The sequence below is a fragment of the Gorilla gorilla genome, chromosome 1, assembly GCF_029281585.2.
Source record: "Gorilla gorilla gorilla isolate KB3781 chromosome 1, NHGRI_mGorGor1-v2.1_pri, whole genome shotgun sequence".
NCBI lineage: Eukaryota > Metazoa > Chordata > Mammalia > Primates > Hominidae > Gorilla > Gorilla gorilla.
This window is the reverse complement of record NC_073224.2, coordinates 59754754-59775381: the sequence shown is the minus strand read 5'-3', so window position 1 is coordinate 59775381 and position 20628 is coordinate 59754754. Positions and strand designations below refer to the sequence as shown.

The 20628-nt window shown below is 34.9% G+C and overlaps 1 protein-coding gene across 1 annotated transcript in view; it reads left to right on the top strand.

Moving 5' to 3' along the window:
* Window positions 1-19265, top strand: part of CFHR5 (complement factor H related 5) — a 30762-nt gene extending 11497 nt beyond the window's left edge. The window contains exons 4-10 of the mRNA XM_004028089.5: window positions 5022-5198; window positions 6657-6839; window positions 6962-7141; window positions 9044-9220; window positions 13367-13549; window positions 15548-15730; window positions 19031-19265. Of these exons, the coding sequence (XP_004028138.4) occupies window positions 5022-5198; window positions 6657-6839; window positions 6962-7141; window positions 9044-9220; window positions 13367-13549; window positions 15548-15730; window positions 19031-19227 (1280 nt within the window). The 3' untranslated portion in view covers window positions 19228-19265. The remainder of the gene's footprint in view (window positions 1-5021; window positions 5199-6656; window positions 6840-6961; window positions 7142-9043; window positions 9221-13366; window positions 13550-15547; window positions 15731-19030) is intronic.
* Window positions 19266-20628: the final 1363 nt, after the last annotated feature.

Genomic DNA, 20628 nt, shown 5'->3' with positions numbered 1-20628 from the left:
TGGTCTATTCAGAGATTCAACTTCTTCTTGGTTTAGTCTTGGGAGGATGTATGTGTCGAGGAATTTATCCATTTCTTCTAGATTTTCTAGTTTATTTGCGTAGAGGTGTTTATAGTATTCTCTGATGGTAGTTTGTATTTCTGTGGGATCGGTGGTGATATCCCCTTTATCATTTTTTATTGCATCTGCTTGATTCATCTCTCTTTTCTTCTTTATTAGTCTTGCTAGCAGTCTGTCTATTTTGTTAATCTTTTCAAAAAACCAGCTCCTGGATTCATTGATTTTCTGAAGGGCTTTTGTTGTCTCTATCTCCTTCAGTTCTGCTCTGATCTTAGTTATTTCTTGCCTTCTGCTAGCTTTTGAATGTGTTTGCTCTTGCTTCTCTAGTTCTTTTAATTGTGATCTTAGAGTGTTGACTTTAGATCTTTCCTTCTTTCTCTTGTGGTCATTTAGTACTATAAATTTCCCTCTACACACTGCTTTAAATGTGTCCCAGAGATTCTGGTAAGTTGTGTCTTTGTTCTCCTTGGTTTCAAAGAACATCTTTATTTCTGCCTTCATTTTGTTATTTACCTGGTAGTCATTCAGGAGCAGGTTGTTCAGTTTCCCCATAGTGGTGTGGTTTTGAGTGAGTTTCTTAATCCTGGGTTCTAACTTGCTTGCACTGTGGTATGAGAGACAGTTTGTTGTGATTTCTGTTCTTTTACATTTGCTGAGGAGTGCTTTACTTCCAACTATGTGGTCAATTTTGGAATAAGTGCTATGTGATGCTGAGAAGAATCTATATTCTGCTGATTTGAAGTGGAGAGTTCTGTAGATGTCTATTAGGTCCGCTTGGTGCAGAGCTGATTTCAAGTCCTGGATAACCTTGTTAACCTTTTGTCTCATTAATCTGTCTAATAATGACAGTGGGGTGTTAAAGTCTCCCATTATTATTGTGCAGGAGTCTAAGTCTCTTCGTAGGTCTCTAAGGACTGGCTTTATTAATCTGGGTTCTCCTGTTGGGTGCATATATATTTCGGATAGTTAGCTCTTCTTGTTGAATTGATCCCTTTACCATTATGTAATGGCCTTCTTTGTCTCTTTTCATCCTTGTTGGTTTAAATTCTGTTTTATCAGAGGCTAGGATTACAACCCCTGCTTTTTTTTTTCCTTTCCATTTGCTTGGTAGATATTCCTCCATCCCTTTATTTTGAGCCTATGCGTGTCTCTGCACGTGAGATGGGTCTCCGGAATACAGCACACTGATGGGTCTTGACTCTTTATCCAATTTGCCAGTCTGTGTCTTTTAATTGGAGCACTTAGCCCATTTACATTTAAGGTTAATATTATTATGTGTGAATTTGATCCTGTTATTGTGATGTTAGCTAGTTATTTTGCCTGTTAGTTGATGCAGTTTCTACCTAGCATAGATGGTCTTTACAATTTGGCATGTTTTTGCAGGGGCTGGTACTGGTTGTTCTTTTTCATGTTTAGTGCTTCCTTCAGGAGCTCTTGTAAGGCAGACCTGGTGGTGACAAAATCTCTCAGCATTTGCTTGTCTGTAAAGGATTTTAATTCTTCTTCACTTATGAAGCTTAGTTTGGCTGGATATGAGATTCTGGGTTGAAAATTCTTGTCTTTAGGAATGTCGAATATTGGCCCCCACTCTCTTCTGGCTTGTAGAGTTTCTGCTGAGAGATCCACTATTAGTCTGATGGGCTTCCCTTTGTGGGTAACCCAACCTTTCTCTCTGGCTGCCATTAACATTTTTTCCTTCATTTCGACCTTGGTGAATCTGACAATTATGTGTCCTGCTCTGCTCGAGGAGTATTTTTTTGGTGTTCTCTGCATTTCTTGAAATTGAATGTTGGCCTGCCTTGCTAGGTTAAGGAAGTTCCCCTGAATAATATCCTGAAGAGTGTTTTCCAACTTGATTCCATTATCGCCCTCACTTTCAGGTACAGCAATCAAACATAGATTTGGTTTTTCACATAGTCCCATATTTCTTGGAGGCTTTGTTCATTTCTTTTTACTCTTTTTTCTCTAAACTTTCTTCTCTCTTTATTTCATTAATTTGATCTTCAATCACTGATACCATTTCTTCCACATGATCAAATCGGCTATTGGAGCTTGTACATGCATCACGTATTTCTCATGCCGTGGTTTTCAGCTCCATCAGGTCATTTAAGGTCTTCTCTACACCGTTTATTCTAGTTAGCCATCCATCTAATCTTTTTTCAAGGTTTTTAGCTTCCTTGCGATGGGTTCAAACATCCTCCTTTAGCTTGGAGAAGTTTGTTATTACCAATCTTCTGAAGCCTACTTCCGTCAGCTCATCAAAGTCATTCTCTGTCCAGCTTTCTTCTGTTGCTGGTGAGGAGCTATGATCCTTTGGAGGAGAAGAGACACTCTGGTTTTTAGAATTTTCAGCTTTTCTGCTCTGGTTTCTCCCCATCTTTGTGGTTTTATCTACCTTTGGTCTTTGATGTTGGTGACCTACAGATGGGGTTTTGTTGTGGATGTCCTTTTTGTGGATGTTGATGCTATTTCTTTCGTTTTTTAGTTTTCCTTCTAACAGTCAGGTCCCTCAGCTGCAGGTCTGTTGGATTTTGCTGGAGGTCCAGTCCAGACCCTGTTTTCCTGGGTATCACCAGCAGAGGCTGCAGAACAGCAAATATTGCAGAACAGCAAATATTGCTGCCTGCTCCTTCCTCTGGAAGCTTCATCCCAGCGGGGCATCCACCTGTATGAGATGTCAGTTGTCCCCCTACTGGGAGGTGTCTCCCAGTTAGGCTACACGTGGGACAGGGACCCATTTGAGGAGGCAATCTGTCCGTTCTCAGAGCTCAAACACCATGCTGGGAGAACCACTGCTCTCTTCAGAGCTGTCAGACAGGGACATTTAAGTCTACAGAAGTTTCTGCTGCCTTTTGTTCAGCTATGCCCTGCCCCCAGAGGTGGAGTTTACAGAAGCAGCAGGCCTTGCTGAGCTGCAGTGGTCTCTGCCCAGTTCAAGCTTCTCCAGCTGCTTTGTTTACCTACTCAAGCCTCAGCATTGGCGGACGCCCCTCCGCCTGCCAGGCTGCTGCCTCACAGGTCGATCTCAGACTGCCACACTAGCAGTGAGCAAGGCTCTGTGGGCATGGTAACTGCCAAGCCAGGCACAGGATACAGTCTCCTGGTGTGTCCTGGAGACTGGACACACCACTAAGACCACTGGAAAAGTGCAGTATTTGTGTGTGAGTGTCCCGATTTTCCAGGTACAGTCTGTCACGGGTTTCCTTGGCTAGGAAAGGGAAATCCCCCAACCCCTTGCATTTCTATTTTTTCTAAGACCACTGGAAAAGTGCAGTATTTGTGTGTGAGTGTCCCAATTTTCCAGGTACAGTCTGTCAGGGCCTCCCTTGGCTAGGAAAGGAAAATCCCCCAACCCCTTGCACTTCCCAGGGAGGCAATGCCCTGCTTTGCTTTGGCTCCCGCTCCATGTACTGCACCCGCTGTCCAACCAGTCCCAGTGAGATGAACCAGATACCTCAGTTGGAAATGTAGAAATCACCCATCTTCTGCATCGATCATGCTGGGAGCTGCAGACCGGAGCTGTTCCTATTCGGCCATCTTGGAACAGAATCAAGATCAATTATTTTCAATGGCATTTTGTTTTTAACAATTAGTTAAAAAAAGACTATAAACAACCAATAAAGAACTGTCATGCAAAATACTGGAATAAAAAACAGAGATTTAGAGATACACATTTTATTTTAGTGAATTAAGACACATTCTCTTGGGATTTGCTCAAGTAAACTGTGATCAATACATTAAAGTGCCAATAACAGTATATAAAACTAGCTAGTTTGAAAATATTTATGAGATTATTAGTTAGAACATATTTCAATTTTATTTTTGTGTATGCTTGATTTATTCAGATTATTTTTGTCTTGAATGTCAATTATTTATTTTACACAAGAATTAATATATAATTTTATAAACTAACCATTAATGAAAGATTATTAAATGAGAAAAACACACATATTCATATACATATCTATTTCTAATTGAATCAGAATATATTCATAATGAGTTAGTTTTTACAAACATATTAGTGATAGAGTTGAGTATAAGGGAAAGATTCAAAAAACCTAGATGGGTTTTTTAAAAGTCTTTGATATTTAGTTACCCTTTTGTAAAATTGGGAATAATCTGCTTTTAAATATTCCCTTCAACTTAACATTTATTAGTTGTATCCTGTTTGGGTGTTTCACATATCTACTGTTTTTTGAGACAGTGTCTCACTCTGTCACCCAGGCTGGAGTGCAGTGGTGCGATCTCGGCTCACTGCAACCTCCGCCTCCTGGGTTCAAGTGATTCACCTGCCTCAGCCTCCCTAGTAGTTGGGACTATAGGCGCCCACCACCATGCCTGGCTAATTTTTGTATTTTCAGTAGAGGCAGGGTTTCACCATGTTGGCCAGGCTAGTCTTGAACTCCTGACCTCAGGTGATCTGCCCACCTTGGCCTCCCAAAGTGCTGGGATTACAGACATGACCCACCATGTCAGGCCCACATATCTACTCTTTACACATCATTTTTTTTATTTTACAAAAAGTAATTAAATATGTTGCAATTTTATTTTGTTACTTGAAGGAATTTTTTGTGATTTAGTGAGAAAAAAAATTCCTATTTTGTATTATAAACAAATAATGTTATTAAACTTATTTATTAAACAATAAAATTAGAACTAATATTGCTAATTAAACAAATTAAATAATTTACTGTATGAGTAACTTCACAGGACATTCTTACTACAATCCTGAAGAGATTCTCATAGAAAATGTTACCTTGCTATATACAGTTTCCCAATTTGCCTGAGGGGTCTTAGATATATTTGTTGGGTATAAATAATTAGTCTATATGTTTTCTCGAAGGCAAGAATATATTTTATACTCTGTATATGAAGCCCCTTGCATCTTATTTTTATATAGCACACATTAAATTTGTTTCTGCAATGAAAATTCACATATGTTCATTTAATTTTATTTTTAGAAGAAGAATGTCATGTTCCAATTTTAGAAGCCAATGTAGATGCTCAGCCAAAAAAAGAAAGCTACAAAGTTGGAGTTGTGTTGAAATTCTCCTGCAGAAAAAATCTTATAAGAGTTGGATCAGATTCAGTTCAATGTTACCAATTTGGGTGGTCACCTAACTTTCCAACATGCAAAGGTCAGTATTTATTTTAGAAGTGATGAAACAAGAATTTGATTTTTATAATAATGCCCATATATTTTTATTGGAGCTTATATTACATCTATAATCTGACAAAGTGGTAAAATGGCAAAGGAGAAAGGATGCAGTTCTATAGTAATTGAGCTGCATAGATTATTTAGGTGTCCGTAATCAAGGAGTAATTCTACTTCTGTGTTTTAAAATACATAATAGGATTTTATAGGTCAAAATATAGTAGCTGGAATTGAGACATCTTAGGATTTTTCCATCTAGCTCAATAAAAAATTTATACTTTTTAGAAATATTGTACGAACAATGTTATATTTTATTAAGTAATTAAGAAAATAAGTCATTGCATAGACGAATTATTCATTAGAAAACAGTGATGATTTATACCTGCTTCAGATGGCACTATTTTTATCAAAAATGGCTTATCACATTATTTGAAGTATGTATTAGTCCCTTTTCACAATGCTGATAAACACATACCCAAGACTGGGCAATTTACAAAAGAAAGAGTTTTAATGGACTCACAGTTTCACGTGGCTGGGGAGACCTCACAATCATGGCAGAAGGTGAAAGGCACATCTCGAATGATGGCAGACAAGAGAAGAGAGTTTGTGCAGGGAAACCTCCCTTTATAAAACCATCAGATCTCATGAGACTTATTCACTATCATGAGAATAGCACAGGAAAGATCCGCCCCATAATTCAATTACCTCCCACCAGGTTCTTCCCACAACACATAGGAATCGTGGGAGCTACAATTCAAGATGAGATTTGGGTAAGGACACAGCCAATCCATATCAAAGTATTTATAGATATTAATAAAAGTTATAACTATACATTGCATATGTATATTATATCACATATTTGATAACTATTTACTTTTATATAACTTTCAGATTGTTGACCTACTTAAAAATCTTCAAGGGTACAACTTAATATCCTGATTATAATAAACAGCCTACAAAATATTGGGAAAGATGGACAATCAGGATGTTTAAATATAGAGAGGATATAAGATTGTACTAAGAAAATATTAATTTGGTGAAATGTAAAAAGATATTTTGTATATGTAGGCAAATGTCTTTATGAGATAGCATTCTGAAGAATTTAGGACTAAAATTTCACTGTCATTTACTTTCAATTACTTCACAAAAAATAAGTAAATAGGGCAAAGTGTAACATTTTTATATCTAGGTAATCAGTTTATAAGTGTTCATTATGCATTCTTTCTCCTTTCATTTGCTCAAAATTTTTCATCATGAAAAGTGTCAATATTCGAGGAAACGAATGCAGTCAATACACTATGTACACTGCAAAAAACACATGTCCCCAAAAATAGAAGTGCAATATAAAGGCAATTAATTTCTAAGTCAAAAATTTAGTAACTCCACATTTTGCTATACTTATAAGACAATTTAAGCATTATTTATGGTTTCTTTATAATAGGACAAGTACGATCATGTGGTCCACCTCCTCAACTCTCCAATGGTGAAGTTAAGGAGATAAGAAAAGAGGAATATGGACACAATGAAGTAGTGGAATATGATTGCAATCCTAATTTTATAATAAACGGGCCTAAGAAAATACAATGTGTGGATGGAGAATGGACAACTTTACCCACTTGTGTTGGTAAATAAATATTAACATTTAAACAGGACAGTTACTATTACTTTGCACTTATATATAAATACACATGTAAAGAGATTTAAAATATTTTCAGAGTAAGCACTCATTTTATTACATTTTCTTAGAACAAGTGAAAACATGTGGATACATACCTGAACTCGAGTATGGTTATGTTCAGCTGTCTGTCCCTCCCTATCAACATGGAGTTTCAGTCGAGGTGAATTGCAGAAATGAATATGCAGTGATTGGAAATAACATGATTACCTGTGTTAATGGAATATGGACAGAGCTTCCTATGTGTGTTGGTGAGAAAACATTCCTGAACTTTATATTTGATTACTTATCATTTTGATTGGGATTGTATAAAGTGTATAAATCTGGCTAGAATTACAATTTTATTGATACTGACTCTTCCTTCCACAAGTAAAATATGTCAATCCATTTATTCAGGTCTTACATTAAACTTTACCATATGGTTTTATGAATTTCTTGTTATTACTGCACAGATTTCTTCACCAATTTATTTGGGATTTTTCTGGCATGATGAATGGAAACTTTTATTAACGTATATGCTTGAATAGTTATACTTTCTATATGCAAGAATGTGATTTAATTGCATACATTATTTTTGTTTCCAGTAACCTTGTTGAATTTCTGTATTAGTTCTAATATTTAATTTGGATATTGTATTTCTACAAATGATGGCAATTTAATTTCTTTTATTTCATTGCTTTAACTCAGTCTTTACCTCAGCATGTTCCAGATAGAACAACCTAAAAAATAACAATGTAGCTTGACTTCTATTAAATTCCAGAGTGTTTGGAATCCCTTCATAGAAGAAGAGTAGGGGACTAGGACCCAGGAACTAGGCATGATCCTTGCTCTTTCTGTCCCCATAATTCTCTTATTTCTATTCCTAATTATCTACTTAGTTTGTCGGTTTCCTCCACAGAAGTAGTAAGTAGTAAGTAGTAGTAGTCTATCAGCCTGTGTGCTCTACTCTTACCTTGCAGCCTCAGGACTTCCAGCCTTGACACTTAAGTACTTGCAGGTTTTTTTTTTCCCGACACCCTCAGATCCTGGCCTCTTTTGTCCTATCTCTAGCAACCTCAATACATTAAAGCCTCTAATTTTGAACTTTAAAGACAAGCAGACTTTCCGCTGCTGTTTTCCTCCTTACAGAAACTGAAACAGAACCGCCTCTCTCTCCATCTCCTGGACTTTTGGATAATCAACTGGCCCACCCATTGCTGGGAAAAATTACTGTAGGTGTTGCCACCCGTTGTCCCAGCAAATACCTGGTCAGTGGCCATCTGTGATGACCTATTGTGAGGGAATGTTTTCCACTACCAGGAGCCAGAACGCTGTTATGGGAAGATGTAGATCATATATCTTCATGGTCATCAACTTTTATGCAAGGAGTACATAAATATCAACCTCTAGCCCCATATGGGGTGAATTAAAAATAGAAACTATTGCAGAAAAACACCTGTAAGCATAGAAGTAGCAGAGCACACTCCATGTCTCATTATCCCATCCTTTTACACACTAAGGAAAAGGCTCCATAACTATCTACATGTTTATGGGAAACGGGAAAAAAATGTAACAATGAGAACTACTTACACAAGCAAGAGGCTTAGTAGGAATTTATGTTCTGAAGCTCAGTTGTGTTATTATCAGTGAGTTCTTCCCCTGAGAATACTCTGACTTACTGAGTCAGAGTTTTTGCTGAGCTTTTGAAATGTGAGTCATTGAACCTCAAGGGGGACCCAGATCTATCTCTTACTGATGCTTTGCTTCCTACAGACTTACCCACGTATTGCCTCTTTTTATTATTTAAATGTTTTGAAGATATTTAAGATAGTTTAGTGCAAAACAATCATACATGTGTACATTTTCAGAGCCTCTAACAATTCATTTGTAGCTTCCTAAGAACTATCTTTCAGTCAAAACTCCCACTAGGAAAACCTATCTTGCACTTTCATTTCCCAGAAAACTTTCTGACCTACTTTCCTGTCATTCAAAGATGGGATACAGTTTTTTGTTTTATTTTTTCTTTTTCCAACAGCATTTTCTATTTTGTGCAATGAGATCAAGAATAAGTTTTGTGATGTTGCTTAAAAGCATCAAACATAATTATGCTATTAATATTGCGGATATTTTATTGACATAATTGTTTAGTTTCTATTTAATATTATTTTTTATAGCAACACACCAACTTAAGAGGTGCAAAATAGCAGGAGTTAATATAAAAACATTACTCAAGCTATCTGGGAAAGAATTTAATCATAATTCTAGAATACGTTACAGATGTTCAGACATCTTCAGATACAGGCACTCAGTCTGTATAAACGGGAAATGGAATCCTGAACTAGACTGCACAGGTAAGATTTGTTTAAAACATTTTGTTGATCTTGTTGCTTCTTTACAAGAAAAATTATTTTGAAATTAGAATGTTTTTAAATTAAATATTTATTGTTGCATATAATTTCTATGCTAATAGTAAAGTTAGAAACTAGTTATAATACTCTTTCCAGACAAATGTTATTCTTTAAAAGCCTTGGCTTTCTGGTAAAGATGAGAGAGTAAAGCTGTTTTTACTCTATTACAGTCTCACAAAACCTTGAAAGAAAAAAAGAAATAAAGAACTGTAAAAAAAGAACAAAACTTAATCTTCAATGACATTAAGAAACAATTAAAACCCCAATTATGCACTGTGAAACAAAACTAACAGATATTGCCAATTCTGGACCAGACAGTAGGCTGAGTAAAAAGTAGGCTGAGAAAGAAAATATATTTGAGTAATCAATTATTTCCCTAAGAAAAAGTCTCACATTCCTCGAAGGCTTATATTCAAATCATTTACTTTGAGTAATAGGATTATAAATTACAAGTAATTATAAAATGGGGCACCATATTAGATTAAAATAAACCAGAACTAGAGAAAACAATGTGCTTATAAGGAATGACAATAAAAGAGAGAAGATAGACTGCAGACTTCTCATCAGCAACGTCAAAAGCCGAAGAAAATAGGATAATCTCTTCAAAGTGCTCAGTGAAAGTAACTGGCAACCAGTCATTCTATATACCAATATAATTCACTAATGATTCCAAAATAAAGAAATTTGCAAACACAGGAAGGATAGGAGTTTACACACAAGGTCATAATTTGAAAGAAATCATATAAAATATACATTAATGAGATAAAATACTAATTTATAGCAAAAAGTGTGATGTCATTAGAACTTGTGAGGAAAAATACTGGAATATATTCTTAAACTTAAATACATAAGGATTTCAAAAAGATAAGATAACTACAATTTGTTTAAAGCAACTGGAACATTTTTATGTTTATAAAATATTTGATTTCATTATATATTTTTTCTATTTGAGGAAGAGAAATATTCTGATAGTTGAAAGAAGTTTGAAGCCTTTTATGTGTCCATGAAATGTTTACTTAAATTGGCCAGTCATTCTGCCCAAAATAATTCTCACAACTTCAAATATTAAAGCCCTATAGATGACTTTTTGTAACCACAAACAAATAACATTAAAAGTGTATAAAAAGTTATCCACTTCCTTACCTTTCATTTTGGGTAAGGAAATAATTTACTTCCAAATAACCTAGTGATGTAATGTTTAAAATATTAAGAACTATGTTATAATTACAAGGATACGTAGTAAAACCTATGAGATGCAACCTAACCAAAATTTAGAATGGTGTGGCATTCATAGTCTTAAACTTATCTATTTTGGGAAAAAGTGTATATATATATATATATATATGTGTATATACACACACACATATATATACACACACACATATATGTATATATGTATATATGTGTGTGTGTGTGTGTGTGTGTGTGTGTATAATATATATGTATATCCTAAAAAGCTAGGGGGAAAATGAATTCAGATATTAGGAGGAAAAGGAAATAATAAAAGTAAAAGCAGAAGAAAATGAAATAGAACCTTGTATTTCCAACTAATCCAAGATATGAAACTAATGTTTTGAAAAGATTAATAAGCAGAGCTGTCTAAATGAGTTGACTCTAATCAAGAATGGTGTGCATACACAAATAAACATTTCTACAACCAAAGAGTAGATGAAAACTGAAATACAGGGAATAATAATATGAGTTCAATTCTTTAAATAAATAAATTACAAGCATAAAGAGAAGGAAAATACTATGAGTCATAGGTATCAAAATAAGGAAGAAGCCTTATTTAAAGTTTTGAGAAGAGCTGGTAGCTAGTAGTCTGGAAATTAGGTAAGAACGTTATTAGGTGGCAAATATTTGTTACACACCTTGCTTGTTCTTGAGAAAAATAATAAAATTTCTCATTTTATGCATCAGAAATACATGGCTTCAAGAAGTTATTTGGTCAAAATCAAGACTGGAACTTGTTTCCAGATTTTTATATCAGTGCTGTTTCAACTAGACTCTGTCTTTACTAGGCAGAAATTTCTAAACAGATGTCCAATTCTAAAAGGAAAGTAAGGTGGGCAACTGAGATCATTATGTGTAATGTTCTTTTTACCTAAAATATAAAAACAATAGTATATGTGTGATATTTGAATATCTAACTCACTTAGTTGGGACTTTGTTGATGAAATTCTCATTATTATTTGTACATTTGAGATTACAGACACCTTCAGCTTCCCTATTTCCTGGCACTGGGACATCTAGGAGGCTCATAGCAGGTAACTGCTGAGTCCCTAGATTGGTAGCACAGGCCTTGAGGCTCATTCAAAAGAGTCTTGATGATACTCAATAAGTATTCATCTTTGTGACTATGTATTTAAATAAAAATACTTAAACCACCAAACAGAAATTCATAAACAACAAAAATGTTTAGTTTCCAAAATGTTTACAAAATACCTAAACAAAGAGGTAATAAGACATCTAAGTAGAAGAGCTTCTAAATAATAAAGAATATTGAAAACTGACCCATCTATCTATCAAATGTGCCTGATACCCTCTTTTCATGTGCTTCTCATAGGCTTTCTTCAAACTCATGACCAAACTTTGCTAATCAAAAATGTATACTAACAATAATAATATCAGGCTAATTTTATTTTCTTTTGCAGTTAATTACTGAAACAACACTGATCACAAAAGACTGGTCTTGTTAATGGTTGACTAGAATAAGATGCATCTGGAACTAAGTACTTTAAGTTCACGCTTTTCTTAAACCAGTAAATAAGTAGGACGAGTCATATAAAACATAAAATACGCATCAGTGGGCCCCAGTTCCAGATATCTATCTAGATTTCCACAGGAACAGTTTCTGTTTAGATTTGCACTATTTTGCCTTTCTGACCTTGAAAAAATAAGGAAAAATCCAGTATAAAATTCCTATTTTAGACAATATGTATGTTTTGGCTTATTTTATACTGACCTCAGGTTCTGTTCAAATAATTTATTAAAGATCTGTTGTATATAATTATTATATTTTTTAATCTAGCTAAACCAGGAAAGAGTAGATATGCACTCTTCTGTCTTGATTTTTAAATGAAAATAGTATAGCGAGGAAAAAAAAAAGCACTTTCAATGTAATAATTTTTTTTTCACTGAATATGTTTTTTTTAATTATTGTTATACTTTAAGTTTTAGGGTACATGTGCACAACGTGCAGGTTTGTTACAAATGTATACATGTGCCATGTTGGTGTGCTGCACCCATTAACTCGTCATTTAGCATTAGATATATCTCCTAATGCTATCCCTCCCCCCTCCCCCCACCCCACAACAGCCCCCGGTGTGTGATGTTCCCCTTCCTGTGTCCATGTGTTCTCATTGTTCAATTCCCACCATTTTGAAGGGAAGTGTTAGTAGACAGTAGCCACCACTCTGGAAAAACATGAGATGAAGGAGATCACTGTAAGGGCATGAGCCCGGGTCAGGAGGTTTAGAAAACGCTTTGGCATCCAAGTTGACCATTTAAAACTTTTCCCTAAGAATAAGCCAAGCAACCAAAAAAGAATTTAATTCCTAGTCCAACGGAGGCATTCCAGTTATGTTCATTACCAGCCATTCTCATGTTTACAAGAAAATGCAAGTCATGGAAATCCTTTATTGAGATCTAGGGTTCAGTTATTAGGGGAAGTCATAGTTATTTCTGATTGTTGTCATTTTTATTTTTAGTTTTAAATTGTTTAAATTCAAAGTACATAACTTTTTGAATCATATGGGTTAGTTAGAAAAAAATTAAAGAAATTTATTTGTAAATTATACAAGAGAATTGACAGGAGTAATGAACAGGAGATACAAGAGAGCATCTGAAAAATTTTAAACTAATGGTTATAACAAAAAGAATCACTTTTTAAACTGTAAACTATAGTGACACAAAAATATTTGTTATTATAACATTTATATATAGGGAGAAAGAAAGAGAAAGAAAAAGTGATAGAGAGACATAGTGTGTGTGTGTCATTGAATCTTCCATTTTCCTGAAACACTACCCTATTGAGCTGTTTTTACTTAACTTTTATTAATCATATAATTTAATTCCAATATTTTGTAGAAAAAAGGGAACAATTCTGCCCACCGCCACCTCAGATACCTAATGCTCAGAATATGACAACCACAGTGAATTATCAGGATGGAGAAAAAGTAGCTGTTCTCTGTAAAGAAAACTATCTACTTCCAGAAGCAAAAGAAATTGTATGTAAAGATGGACGATGGCAATCATTACCACGCTGTGTTGGTTAGTAGTTTATTTCTAAGTAATTTCACTTAAAAAGAGGTTATTAATCCCCTTTGCTTTATCTAAAGAAAGAAACAAGAACTTATGACTAATCTGTTGCACTGTACCCCAAAGCCTTAAATCACTAAGTAACCAATTCTGTCATTTAAAAGTTTCTCTAAGAGTTATCTCCAACAGTGTTCATAGAAGAAACAAGTTTGAAATTTCTACATCTTCTTAAAAATCTTTTCTATCATATTTTTACTGTACCTTTTCTATGTTTAAATATGTTTAGATATGCAAATACTTACCATCATGTCACAATGGCCTATAGTGTTCAGTATGGTAGCATGCTGTACAGGTTTGTGGCCTAGGACAGCAATACCCAACCTTTTTAGCATCAGGGACATGTTTTGTGGAAGACAATTTTTCCATGGACTGAGGAGGTTGGGGGATGGTTTCAGGATGAAACTCCTCTGCCTCAGATCATCAGGCATTAGATTCTCATAAGGAGCATGCAACCTAGGTCCCTTGCATGTGCAGTTCACAATAGGGTTCAAGATCCTATGAGAATCTAGGGCCCTGGCTGATCTGACAGGAGGTAGTAATGCTGGCAGTAATGCTCACTCGCCTGCCTCTCACTTCCTGTCATGCAACCCGGTTCCTAAGAGGCCACAGAGGGTACTGGTCTGCAGCCAGGGGTTTGGGGACAATAGGAGCAATAGGCTGCACCATATAGCCTAGGTGTGTAGTAGGCAACATTATCTAGGTTTGTGTAGGCTCACTCCATGATTCTCACACAAGGAAAAAAGAGCCTAATGACACATTTCTCAGAATATCTTCTTGTCATTAAGTGCTACATGGCTGCATTTCAAAAGCACATATTTCAAAATATTACTTGACAAAACATCAGATATGGCAAAGAGTGCTTAGAGCTGGACAAGATGCCTGATAATTGAACAATCTATTTATCTAAATAAAAACCATTGGTAATTTTGTCTAGAGATATTTCCATAGGGGGTGAGTAAGTAATTGCAGTGTGTTCAAGAAAGAATGTGGGGTGATAAAGTAAGATCATGGAGGATGAGAAACAAGTAAAGGTGTTCGAAAGGGAATAGAGAAATGAGGCAGTTACCGGATAGAAGATATGGAGAAAGTGAAATTTTACCTTATTGAATTGTGACATTTTCAGCATGTTTGTAGGTTGGTGAATGATTAAGTGGAAAGGGAGACATTGATATTACAGAAGAAAGGAGATAATTCATGAAGAAGGATCTTTTACTAGTTTAAAGGTGAAAGAATCTAGTGTCATCATGAAGAAGTCAATCTGGGAAAGCAAGGACAGTAACTCAATGAAACTAGAGGATGTACAAGCAATTTGGGATAGGATTACTTAGTGATTTCATATTTATGTTCTTGGTGATATATAAAGGGAGATCAGTCAGTACAATTGAACGTATTCCAGCCAATCTTAGCATGAAGTTGTTACTTTTTTTAGTTTTCCCCAAAATCTCTTCATTAGCATGAAGCTGAAACATTTATTGATAGGGAAAGATACCTACAATATTATTTGGTATCAAAAAAGTAAATGCAGAAGAGTGTGTCTGCAATTCATTTTCAGTAAAACTACAAGTTTATGATCATATACTAGTTGGTATATGCTATTTGCATAAAGTAATAATTACCCTGAGACTAGAAACAGTAAGAAAGTTATTTACTTTTACCTTTCCTCTTTAAGTCACAATTAAATATTAAGGGGTGGAGGAGGAACCTAGACCAGAAGTTTACTCACCTGTCTCTCCTGCCTTCAATAAAAAGCATTCCCGGTATTTTATATGAATTTCACTTTAACATGAAAGGAGCTACAATATGTTTTGAATCAGACTTTATGACAGAAATACTGTAATTAATTATTTGAATTTCCAGACACCTTATATTAAAGATATGATACATGATGCTTCATTATATTATTTTGTTTAAACTAACATAATGTCTCAACAAATAAATGCTGTTTTCCAGAGTCTACTGCATATTGTGGGCCCCCTCCATCTATTAACAATGGAGATACCACCTCATTCCCATTATCAGTATATCCTCCAGGGTCAACAGTGACGTACCGTTGCCAGTCCTTCTATAAACTCCAGGGCTCTGTAACTGTAACATGCAGAAATAAACAGTGGTCAGAACCACCAAGATGCCTAGGTGAGTTCTTAATATTCTCTTGGAATCTGAGATTTAATATTTATAATGTAATTTTTATGGACTAATTTCATAGAATAACCCTTACTTAAGTTTCATTCAGTCAAAATCTTTCCTGTCAAATGTAAATACATACAAAGAAACATTTGAAAAATTTGCTTTATGCAAAGTGAGAAAAATTTATTTAAAAACTATAAATAAAATTTTAAAGACCTACATGTGATAAGGTGCATTATGAAATTCTGTAGAGTCCAAAGCTATTTATGGGGCCTATTCACACACCATTAAATTGTTTCATGTTATAAGCATCTACCTGAGAACTTCTCACAGAGACCATTTGAAAAACACTGGTCTAGGAAAACTGTCATTTAATACTATATAAGGTTCTACTTGTAAACCTGAAAGCTTTCCCTAGTAGAACACCTAGTTGACTAATACTGACATGGCTTTTTACTTGCATGTTGGCAGAATTTCTAGCAGGAGAGATAGAAAATCTGGAAGAGTTACTGAGCCACTTTCTAAATCTTCACTATCCCTTCTTTTCACCCTATTTTTTTCTACTACAAAATAATGCCCATATACATATTAAGTTTCCACAAATTCATGTGCACTTTGTGGCATTAAAAAAATTAACATCGTAGACTCCTTATGAAAATTTGGAGATTCACTTTTAGGGCTTAAAAGGAGATTCTTTTATCGGTCATGACAAACTAAAAGGGACAAAGTACAAAGATATGGGGCGAATTAATAACACCAATTATGGGAAAAGCATGAACGTCAGTTTACTCTATAATAAGTGGAAGAAAACTGGAATTTCCATAAACCCCTCTGTTTTCTGGTGTCCAAAAGAGACACCATGGTAATAAGGATCTGTTCCTGCAACAGTTCTCACTATTGCCCAGTACCTCACAGGGCTAGACCAGAAGTTTGTTATAGTCTTGAAAATTCATCTTTCTGATGATGTCTCTTTCTTCCACCTTCTGTAGTAACAAATTACCCCAATGCCACTATGGCCTATACAGTGCTTCAAACCACTACTCTATGTGAGCCCCTCTCCCAGGATATCATTAAAATTGTGTGGGAACTGAACTCAGAAAGTGTTGAGTTAGTATAAGGCAGAAGTATCATCTGAACAATTTTGCTAGAATGAAGAAAAACTAGGTTTCAAAGATAACTTCTAGGATTTAACTTGGAGTGATTGATAGATAGACAAAAATGCCATTATCTAATATTTTAAGTACAGCCAAGTTTTAGATGGTCCAATAATTTAAAATTCGCAGAAATTATCATGGCCAGTGATCATAAAATAAATTTCCAAAAGAAAAGTAAGAACAAAATTTGTAACCTAAAAAGTGTGTACCATGTTGACAATCAGAGTTTGTGGGAAGGGCATTCTAGCAAAAATAAACAGTATTTTGAATAATAACAAACACAAACACACAATCACGAAAACAAACAAGCAAAAAAACCCATCATAGATATCTGGAAAATTCAAGGAAACATGATCTAACTATGAAATGTAAAATAATTTTATTTCCCATGAGATAGGAGATTAAGATTAGACAGCTCTGAAGAAATAATTTTTTCCAGCCAGGCATGGTGGCTCATGCCTGTATTCCCAGCACTTTGGGAGGCCAAGGCAGGAAGAATCACCTGAGGTCGGGAGTTCGAGACTAGCCTGACCAATATGGAGAAACCCCATCTCTACTAAAAATACAAAATTAGACAGGTGTGGGTGGCACGTGCCTGTAATCTCAGCTACTCGGGAGGCTGAGGCAGGAGAATCATTTGAACCCGGGAGGTGGAGGTTGCAGTGAGCCGAGATTGCACCATTGCACTCCAGCCTGGGCAACAAGAGTGAAACTCCGTCAAAAAAAAAAAAAAAGATATAATTTTTTCCAAAACCAGACATAAATTTATTTGGATGGTTCATGGGTATTGAATGAAGTAGGGAGCCATTACATATTTTTAATAGCAGTTTTTTGACATAGCATCTTTTTTTATTTTTATTTTTTCAAGACAAAGTCTTGCTCTGTCACCCAGGCTGGAGCGCAGTGGCGTGATCTCGGCTCATTGCAACCTCCGCCTCCCGGGTTCAAGCAATATTTATGGAGAATATTCTCAGGTGCTTAACACAAAAGAATTTTTACAAATCAATCAAAATTCAGTATAAAAATTATGTAAGGTACATAAACAGAAAATGAAAAACATATGGCAAACATGAAAAAATGCTTGTCTACACGAACATAAAATTTCAGTGAAGTGTCAATGTTCAACTAGGAAATAGGCAAAAAGAAAAAAGTATATAACATAAAGACTTGGCAAGGATGTGGAGAGTTAAGCACTCTAATATACATACAAGTGTATAATTACATATATATGTGTGCATATGTAATATAAATATGTTACATATTACATATATTTTAACATATATGTATACACATATACATATGTAACATATATCTAAATATACATAAGTATGTGTGTATTATATATGTATACTTATATACATATGATACATATACATATATGTATACATATATGTATAATATATTATACATATAATATGTTATGTATAATATATTATACATATAATATGTTATGTATAATATATTATATTATACATTATATATAATACATATATTATACATAATATACAGATACATATTTATACATTAGATATAAATTGATTACATTACATTAGATATATATTGTATGTAACATGTATACAATTAACATACATATATTACAATTAACATACATATAAATGTATGTTTATACACATTATATTATGTATTATATATTATATATAATATATATAAATATATATATAAAGTGCTGATTTTAAGAAAGAGTGAGTGATATCTGTGGTCAGGGAAGAAGATAACATTGTTTTTTCTACAGAAATCAAGGTTTCACAAAAGTTAAGATTCACAAATAATTACATTATAAAAAGGGACATCTAAACAAACAACATTCATGCTAGTAGAGTTTTTAGTAAAGTATAGCAATTAAGAGCTCAGGTTCTGAACTCATACTGGCAGGATCCATATTCTGGCTCAAAACACTCACTAAACTGTGTAGCCTTGAGAAAATCTCTTAGCATTCATTTCCTCATATGTAGCCCATACACAGTGCTAAGAACAGTACCAAGAATAACTCAATAAATATTATTTTTTAAATAAATATTAATATTTTTCATCATTTTAATTCCAAAATATTCTTAAATGCAATTTCACTATTCTATGAAAGGTAAAGATGTATTATTATTTATTTATTTTATTTTACCATTTCTTCTTTCAGATCCATGTGTGGTATCTGAAGAAAACATGAACAAAAATAACATACAGTTAAAATGGAGAAACGATGGAAAACTCTATGCAAAAACAGGGGATGCTGTTGAATTTCAGTGTAAATTCCCACATAAAGCGATGATATCATCACCACCATTTCGAGCAATCTGTCAGGAAGGGAAATTTGAATATCCTATATGTGAATGAAGCAAGCATAATTTTCCCGAATATATTCTTCAAACATCCATCTATGCTAAAAGTAGCCATTATGTAGCCAATTCTGTAGTTACTTCTTTTATTCTTTCAGGTGTTGTTTAACTCAGTTTTATTTAGAACTCTGGATTTTTAGAGCTTTAGAAATTTGTAAGCTGAGAGAACAATGTTTCACTTAATAGGAGGGTGTCTTAGTCCATATTACATTGTTATAACAGAATATCACAGACTGGGTAACTTCTAACCAATAGTTTATTTGTTTCGTAAATCTAAAAGCTGAGAAGTCCAAGATGGAGGGGCTGCCTCTGGTGAGGGTCTTCTCGAAGCATCATAATATGCTGGAAGGCATCACAACGTGGTGGAAGGCATCACGTGGCAAAAGAGCATGTACATGGGAGTGAGAGAAAAAGAGAGAGACAGAGTGGCGGGGGCGGGGAGGAGGGCAAACTCATCCTTTATAAAGACACCACTCCTGAGATAACAATCCAATCCCATGATAATGGCATTAATCCATTCAAGAAGATAAAGCTCTCGTGACTTAATCACCTTCTAAAGATCTCACCTGACAACACTGTTGCATTGGCAGTTAAGTTTCCACGTAAACTTTCGGGGACACATTCAAACCACAGGAGAAACTCATATTGTTCCTGGGCAAATCACAACATGGGGAATTTTATTCATAAATGTCCACAGAAACAGTAAATGTTCTCGCTTCAGTACTTAATTCATCTAATCCCTCCTGTTTGTCTCAAATTATAGGATAACTTTGAAACTTTCTGAATTAACATTATTTAAAAGGAAATGTAGATGTTATTTTAGTCTCTATCTTCATGTTATTATCACTTAAAAACCTGCAAAAGCTGTCAACTTTTGTGGTTGTAGCAAGTATTAATAAATATTTATAAATCCTCTAATGTAAGTCTAGCTACCTATCCAATACTAAATACCCCTTAAAGTATTAAATGCACTATCTGCTGTAAAAGAATAGACTTCGAAGTGGTTTTTTTTTTGGTTTTTTTTTTTTGAGACGGAGTCTCCCTCTCGCCCAGGCTGGAGTCTGGGCGATCTCGGCTCACTGCAAGCTCCGCCTCCCGGGTTCACGCCATTCTCCTGCCTCGGCCTCCCGAGTAGCTGGGACTACAGGCACCCGCTACCATGCCCGGCTAATTTTTTTGTATTTTTAGTAGAGACGGGGTTTCACCATGTTAGCCAGGATGGTCTCGATCTGCTGACCTCGTGATCCGCCCACCTCGGCCTCCCAAAGTGCTGGGATTACAGGCGTAAGCCACCACGCCCAGCCAAAAGAATAGACTTTGAAGTTTTAACCAGTCCTTCTGTGGAGTTTCTAATCTAGTCAAGAGGTGATGTACACATACAAAAAGGTGAAAATTATTA